General features: G+C 37.8%; 2 protein-coding genes across 2 annotated transcripts; both read left to right on the top strand.

The window, feature by feature from the left end:
* Positions 1-5,158: 5,158 nt before the first annotated feature.
* Positions 5,159-6,310, top strand: DI49_4805 (uncharacterized protein; the record flags this gene model as incomplete). Its single annotated transcript, XM_018367814.1, has 1 exon — positions 5,159-6,310. One exon carries the CDS (start codon positions 5,159-5,161, stop codon positions 6,308-6,310), a length of 1,152 nt encoding a protein of 383 aa, XP_018219196.1.
* Positions 6,311-6,948: 638 nt separating this feature from the next.
* DI49_4804 (histidine phosphatase family protein) lies at positions 6,949-8,352 on the top strand (the record flags this gene model as incomplete). Its single annotated transcript, XM_018367813.1, has 1 exon — positions 6,949-8,352. The coding sequence occupies one exon, from the start codon at positions 6,949-6,951 to the stop codon at positions 8,350-8,352; it is 1,404 nt and encodes a 467-aa protein (XP_018219195.1).
* Positions 8,353-8,766: the final 414 nt, after the last annotated feature.

Genomic DNA, 8,766 nt, shown 5'->3' with positions numbered 1-8,766 from the left:
TATTATAATATGAGAATATGAGGACGGGAAAGGGAACAGTATTAGAATAAATCGTTTTATTGGTAGTGCGTTATGTTGTGGTTTTATATTTAGAATCTGTGAAGTATGTACATCTATTGTGATTAAATATTATAAAGAGAATGAAGTATGTTAGGATAGGATATATGGTATGGCAGGTAATTAGTCRAGGCGCTTAGCATAATCATAGACTTAGGGAGATTTGTGGTTGTGGTATAGTTAGTCATGATATTATAATTTTCTGGATTTGATAATATGATTTTGTTTGTCTGAAGTTGGACATAAATGAAATGTAAATGAGCCGTCAATTACCACACAATGTAGGAACCATAGAAGAACTTTCGAGGTCCTTGTAAGGGGCTATGAGTTATAAAAAGAAAGGGATCACGTTAATAAAACAAATTCACAGGATTTAAATGATTCTTACTTTGTGTTGATAGTTCACTCAAAATATCATCATCACGTAAATGGACTTCCTCTATTAGTGCAGATGAAGAAAAAAAAAACGTTGGCCCTATCTCAGTCACTTTCTTACAAATAATTGAAGAAGAGCGGCTCTATAGTAGATTAGTTAAGCCACATAAAATATCTGGTTTCAAAACTGAAGATTGTTCGATAATGGCCACTAGAGTTACAATAAGTTTACTATCATGCCAAACGGACATATCACTCGTCGTCAGTGGGGTTGTTTTTTACTATTACTAAACTCGTTCAAAAACCTGGTCGCTTGAGAAAAAAAAAAGATCAAATAGACTAGAACGAAACTACTCAAGTAATGTATGTTTCCAAGGAAAAATTTACTATATGCCAGATGCCGCGGGTCCAAAACCTTCATTTCTTTTCCCGAAGCTGCCCCTCCTCACAGAACTTTTAATACAAGGAGTGAAAACACTTATATGACCTCCTTTAAAGAGATAAAAAATTAGGCACATGTTAATTGTTTACATCACACTAACTACTCTATACTCAACAATTTCGCAGCCTAGGCATAATACCGCAAAACAAGCGTTTATTCAAGAAAGCGTCATCACCTAAGGGCCAAGTTTTTTAGGGCTAATGATAAGATGATAGAATATCATTTGAGATTTTTTTCATCCACGAACGATTGAGGTACTATGCCAGCCAATTTGATATCTTTTGTTTTTGCAAGAAAAAATTCGACTTGATTGGAAATCAAGTATGTCACTCTTCTTCAGCCGCCTCTCACCCGAATGTTTTTCAGACGCATTATACTTATCCCCAAAAACCTTAATTTAATAAAAGTTTGAAAAAAATTCTTTTCACCAATATGATGAAGCTTTTGACTTCCAGAATGATTTTACGAAGTTATCCTAGATATGCGTATAGCTTAATTTTTCATACCTTCGATAGAAAGACATTATTGCACCACAGTGACCGCTTATTGTAACGGAAGGGAGGATGACGGACTTTTCAATTTGATGGAAGACTTCTAGTTATTTATCTTTTTGTTATTTACTCTCACAAGGAATTATGCTCCAACCAATTTCAGAAGTGCGTAAAAAGGGCAAATAGTTGTATTACAAAGATACTATTATTAATAATCTGTAGTTTAGTAAGCTCTAATAATTAAGAATAAGTTGTTCTTTCTCAAATTATATAAAAAAGGCATATAAAACACACACTGATTGGTTATATGACACCAATGGCTCAAACATAATTCGGAACATTGATGATAAAGTTATCAAGTATAACTTATCTTAATATATGCTAATTTCTGGTCAGTTAACAAATATTTATATTTGTTATTGGGGCAAATTCTATAATTAGAGTTGATCAACTTCAATGCATTAGTATTGCCTTGAGTATGTTTGCATTCACTTACCCCAACATGATTAGTATCATGTTAAATGATTCTAGCCATTAAATACTCCAATTTATACGAATAAGTGTATATCCTTCGTCACTTATTCTAAGAATTGTGAAATCTTCTACGAGTACTTTGAAATACGCTTGAAATATTGGTGGATGCTAAATATAGCAGCTACCTTTGGGTTTGCTATAACTGGAACGGCTTTAAGACATACCTAAGATAAATCAGCGATTAATATCAGCGGCACAGGTGCCGCGCACTTGGAATTAGCTTCGGCGGTACATGAAAATCTACTACTGCCATCATCACCTCTTGTGACGAAGACGGATGCCATGTTCCAGCACCAACCGCTACCGATGCAACTACAACCGTTTCTTCCAAGTCATACACCACTGTTACCGTTACCATTACTCACTGTGATGACAATGGCTGTAACACTAAGACCGTCGATACCAAGGCTTCTAAACAAACATCATGGACTGCTACTTCTGGAATGTTTGGCACAGTAACTAAATCTGCTGCTCCAAATTTTCACACACTGCTGCTTCTAAGCGTCCCACCACTGGTATCATCGTCCAATTCGAAGGTATTACTGACGGTTGAAAACCAATGCTTTGAGCACTTCGGCCGGTGTTTTCATGCTTTTTTTAACTGAGTGTGTAGGTGTACTTCTCAAAAATAACTAAGTAAAAATACTTAAATATATAAACTTCAATGTAAACATTCAAGTGATTTTAGCTTCAAGTAGTTGAAGAATGCTGTTTTTTCTGTTGCAATTTTGAACTTGCGTTTCAGCTATAAAGCGTCAGAAAAGACAGTTTAGTGAAGGCGCCATTATGGGGATGAGCACATTCTTTTTTTAATTCACTTTTTTCGTGCGTTTGGTGAATTTTTCGTGGGTTTCTTTGAATCTACAGCCGAGATAAGAATAACAAATATCATTTGTTATGCCTATACGCAAAAAAGGAGTCTCGAAGTCGCCGCACTCGGTAGTCATATGACTCTGAATCAGCCCTTTATTGAGACATGCAAGTATGTAATATGTAGTATGTGACGAGTACTACCGGCAAGGACCGAAAACGCAGTTTCGTTTCTGCAAAGCTGGAGTCACACGCTGAATACAGATGAAATATAATGTGTAATGAAATATTCAGTTAAAGAACAAGAGCAGTAATTTGAAAATGACTAAATGCTTGAGCAACCATAAAAAATTGCATATGATTTTTTTATAGACGATTTGAGTTCCTTTTAGCGGATCTGCCTTTTGATTTCGTACTCTCCGAATCATTGAGTCATGCAATGTTGATTCGAGCATACAGAAGAGGCAGAATACTAAAAAAAAAAAGGCAAAATAAACTAAAAAATCCAACAAATTCACGATGAAATAGTGTTGCTTCCCCTCCCTATTTGTATATAACATGGTACAACCTTGCCAACAAAACAAAAAAAGAAATGTAAAAATAGAAAGTCTTGGTTTATTATGGCTTACTCAGTTCATGCTGACAGAATCCTGCAATTCATCGATATTTCCAACATATGTATGAACACCAATTAACCCAAGAGGATCTTGACTTCGATAAAAAACATATATGGCACCCGTACACATCAATAAGTACTCCATTGAAAGTTTACCCCGTTACTAAAGCAGAAGGTAGTTATCTGTACCTTGATGATGGCACCAAGGTAGTAGATGGTATGGCAAGCTGGTGGTGCGTCCAACAAGGATACAACAATCAGAGACTAAATGCAGCCGCCATTTCACAGATTAATAAAATGTCACATGTGATGTTTGGTGGAATTACTCATAAGGCAGGCATTGATTTTTGTAAAAAGTTGCTCGCCTTACTACCAGATACCCTGGAATGTGCTTTACTGGCAGATTCTGGGTCTATTTCTGTTGATATTGCAATGAAGATGGCTCTAAAATACTACCATTCAATGGGAGATACATCGAAAAAAAGGTTTTTGACAATTAAGAAGGGGTACCACGGTGACGCCTTTGGAGCCGTATCAGTTTGCGACCCTGTCAACTCAAGACATGGCACTTATAACGGATTTCTTCCTGAAAACATATTCTGCAAAGCCCCGGAAGTTCGCTTTGATTGTAGTGAAAAGGACGTTGAGAAACTGGTCGAGGAACTCGACGTAAAACCATTTGCTGAGATTATTAATAAACACCATAGTGAAATTTCTGGTGTTGTAATGGAAAGCATAGTGCAGGGTGCGGGCGGCCTCAGAATGTATCATCCATACTTCTTGAAACGTGTTCGTGAACTCTGCGACGAATTCGATATTTTGTTGATCCTTGACGAAGTCGCAGTAGGGCTTGGGAGAACCGGCATGCTCTTTGGGTTTCAGCATGCAGGGATAGTGCCTGACATAGTCTGTCTAGGTAAGACTTTAACCGCCGGATATTTGACATTATCTGCAACAGTTACCACCAGAAAGATCGGTGATCAGATCTCCAATGGACCTGAGGGCTGCTTCATGCACGGACAAACCTATATGGCCAATCCGTTAGCATGCGCTGTTGCAAGTGAAAACTTATCGATTTTGATGGAAGGTAAATGGAAATCTCAAGTTAAACAAATAGAAGCACAGTTGAAAAATGAGCTTTTGCCCTTACTGGAACACCCCATCGTAGCTGACGTGAGAATCCTAGGGGCTATAGGTGTTGTCGAGGTCATGAAACGTGTGAACGTCGAAGTCCTGCAAGAGCGGTTTATCAAGGCAGGAGCATGGATTAGACCTTTCGGTAACATAATCTACATTCTGCCTCCATATGTAATTACTTCTGAGGAGTTGACCGTCTTGACAGAAGCTATTCGATCCGTTCTTGACTTTATTTAGTTTAGTTTCGAGAAAACAAAAGTAAGCTTAAGGTATATAAAAAAATTCATAAGTAAAATGATATTTTTGAGACATCTTCAGCCGCGCGGTCCGCCAGAATAGTCATATGTCTATGACTTCACCGAATGCAACAATTGACATCATTTTTGTGAGAGGGTACCTACAGGTAACGTTGTTGCTGATGACTCATGGATTGGGAAAGAGACATTCTTTGTAGACTAATTTTTGAACATGTGTACATCTACAGTCAGGACCCAACAATCCAATTTTGCTATATCCAACGTAGATTTAAACATGAATGCAACCATAAGTGCAACCGCATGCAGCCATATGCAACCGTAAATGCAAATATTTCTGTATAGGTTATACTCAACAGAAAGCTCAAACGTGTGACCGGCTTCAGTACGGCAATTTTTACTCAAATTACCTCAGAGCTAGGTGGCCTGCTGTACTTTTAGAATGTATATAAAGCCGTCACCTAGTGAAAATTACTGGAAAGATGAAGAAGCGTCTAGCAATAATTCCTTCTTTAATAATTGCGATTTAAAACAATATCAGACACTTGGCACAATGAATACGAAATCACTTCAATTTTACGAACCATACGAGGTTGATGGTCAAAAATACATTAAAATGGCTGAGAAGAAGGACCTTGGCGTATATGAGCCTGAATTAACACAGGATGCATTCACTGCCAAGGACAAGTTTGATTACAAAGGAATTATAGAAAATATAGAAAAATATGGGCTCTGTGTAGTCCCAAACTTCATAGAACCATCCAAATGTGATCAGATATTGGAGGAGCTTGGTCCCCATTTCTACAGGCACGACGCATGGCAAGGTTCTCCATTCCCAAAGGAAACTACGGTAGTAACAAGGGCGGTCCTCCACTCGCCTACCGTCTTGAAGGATGTTGTATCCGACCGTTTGTTTTGCGATATGGCAAACCATTTTGTTAATGAGCAAAATTACTTCATGACCGGAAATGTCATTAGGAAGTGTTCAAGTGGTATTCAGCTGAACTCCGGCATTGTCTACAAGGTTGGTGCTGGCGCTGGTGACCAAGGCTATCATCGAGAAGATCACATCCATCATACCATTCACCAAGCATGTGACCATTTCAAATATGGAAAGGAAACGCTACTTGGAGTAGGAGTTGCTTTTACAGATATGAACAAGGCTAATGGAGCTACACGTGTGATTGTTGGTTCACACTTGTGGGGTCCACACGATTCGTGTGGGAAGTTTGACAAGAGAATGGAGTTTCACGTAAATGCTCGCAAAGGTGATGCGGTCTTATTCTTGGGCAGTCTTTACCATGCTGCAAGTGCGAACCATACCTTAGAAGATAGAATTGCGGGATATTTCTTTATGTCACAGGGTTACTTAAAACAAGAGGAGAATCTTCACTTCGGGACTGACCCTAAATTCTTCAAAGATATGTCACTAGATACTTTGCAACTCTTGGGATTGAAAACTAGTGAGCCATATTGCGGTCACATAGACTACAAAAGTCCGGGACATCTTGCGAACCCTAGCCTGTTTGAAAACGAAGTTGAGAAAGGATATTACGGTGAAACAATCAAGATTGTCTATGATGATAAAAAATGAAAAGTGTCATTTTTACCGCAGATATATTGAATATTTATATACATTAGGGTAGAGAATAACGTAATTCTTTAGTTTCCCTTTTTTTTTCTTTTTTTCTCTGCCAGTTCCCTGTACTTCCTCTATCTTACTTTTAACATTTCCCTTATTGTAAGCCGTCGCTGTCTAATAAACTTTTAACGACAGCGAAAATATTGATAAGCTTTTTCTTATACGTTATCGCCATGTTTTTATTAAATTACCACGTTTTTTCATAACATATTGTAGTTCGTACGTTAAATAAAAAGAAGGAAGGGAAAGAAAGGCAATAGTAAAAAAGTAATAGAAAATAAAGCACATTCCTAAAAAAAGCCGCACAGTCTTGATTTTCACACGTGGGTTTAAAAAAGCAAGTTATATGGTTTTGGACCCTGTTTACCGGAAAGATTCCATATTCCGCTCGTCACGTTACCAAACTGGTCATTTTACCATGTATGTTATACTCGTTTTGGTACGAGCATAAACAGCTCCAAATTTAAATAAAACGTATATAAGCTCACGTATTTTCTAAACCTTGAGCTCAGTTTGGCCATGGTCCTGTAATTGGAGGAAGAACAGGGTGAACAACAGAAAATAAAACAAAAACATCCTCAAGAATATTAATGTTTAAATCAGCCGTTTATTCAATTTTAGCCGCTTCTTTGGTTAATGCAGGTACCATTCCTCTCCGAAAATTATCTGACATTGATAAAATCGGAACTCAAACAGAGATTTTCCCATTCCTGGGTGGTTCTGGGCCATACTACTCTTTCCCTGGTGATTATGGTATTTCTCTTGACTTACCAGAAAGTTGTGAAATGAAGCAAGTGCAAATGGTTGGTAGACACGGTGAAAGATACCCCACTGTGAGCAAAGCTAAGAGTATCATGACGACATGGTACAAGTTGAGTAACTATACTGGTCAATTTGACGGACCATTGTCTTTCTTGAACGATGACTACGAGTTTTTCATTCGTGACACCAAGAACTTAGAAATGGAGACCACACTTGCCAACTCGGTCAATGTTTTAAACCCGTATACCGGCGAAATGAATGCTAAGAGACATGCTCGTGATTTTTTGGCGCAATATGGTTACATGGTCGAAAATCAAACCAGTTTTGCCGTTTTTACCTCTAATTCAAACAGATGTCATGACACTGCCCAATATTTCATTGACGGTTTAGGTGATCAATTCAACATCTCCTTGCAAACCATCAGTGAAGCCGAGTCCGCTGGCGCCAATACTTTGAGTGCTCATCATTCGTGTCCTGCTTGGGACGATGATGTCAACAATGACATTTTGGAAGAATATAATACCAAATATTTGACTGGCATCGCCAAGAGATTAAATAAGGAAAACAAGGGTTTGAATCTAACTTCAAGCGACGCAAAGACCTTTTTTGCATGGTGTGCATATGAATTGAATGCTAGGGGTTACAGTGATATCTGCAACATCTTTACCAAAGACGAATTGGTCCGTTTCTCCTACAGCCAAGACTTGGAAACCTATTATCAAACAGGACCTGGCTATGACGTTGTCAGATCTGTCGGTGCCAACCTGTTCAATGCTTCAGTGAAACTACTAAAAGAAAGTGAGGTCCAGGACCAAAAGGTTTGGTTGAGTTTCACCCATGATACCGATATTTTGAACTATTTGACCACTATCGGCATAATCGATGACAAAAATAACCTGACCGCTGAATATGTTCCATTCATGGGCAATACTTTCCATAGATCCTGGTATGTTCCTCAAGGTGCTCGTGTTTACACTGAGAAGTTCCAGTGCTCTAACGATACCTATGTCAGATACGTCATCAACGACGCTGTCGTTCCAATTGAAACCTGTTCCACTGGTCCAGGGTTTTCTTGTGAAATAAACGACTTCTACGACTATGCTGAAAAGAGAGTAGCCGGTACTGATTTCCTGAAAGTCTGTAACGTTAGCAGCGTCAGTAACTCTACTGAATTGACCTTTTTCTGGGACTGGAATACCAAGAACTACAACGACACTTTATTAAAACAGTAGATAGATAATATTGTGATATAATTTTAGAAACTAAATATGTATACCAATTTTTTTTGACTTTTCTTGCGAGAAATACGAAATTGGAATAACGATCCAAAGAGGTTGTACGCACGAAGTCACCGCACGTGATGACTCTGTTATATTATCAATGTGAGAATTTGTTTTATATTAATTAGTGTATATTCTACAAAACATTAATAAATAGAATATACTACTCCTCTGGAGGATTAGTTACGGTCGCTAGGACCTGATACTGAAAGAATTATCAGAATGAAGATCAACCATAATCTATCGATTTGGGGAATACTTTTCAATTTTTATGTGGTCTTCTTACACCGCAAATAATAATATATTAGTAATATGAAAACTAAGTTCAGTGAAAGCTGAAACGCAAGGATTGTTTATGTAGAAAAA

The sequence above is a fragment of the Saccharomyces eubayanus genome, chromosome VIII (assembly GCF_001298625.1).
Source record: "Saccharomyces eubayanus strain FM1318 chromosome VIII, whole genome shotgun sequence".
Classification (NCBI taxonomy): Eukaryota; Fungi; Ascomycota; class Saccharomycetes; order Saccharomycetales; family Saccharomycetaceae; genus Saccharomyces; species Saccharomyces eubayanus.
This window is presented reverse-complemented; position numbering and strand designations above follow the sequence as displayed.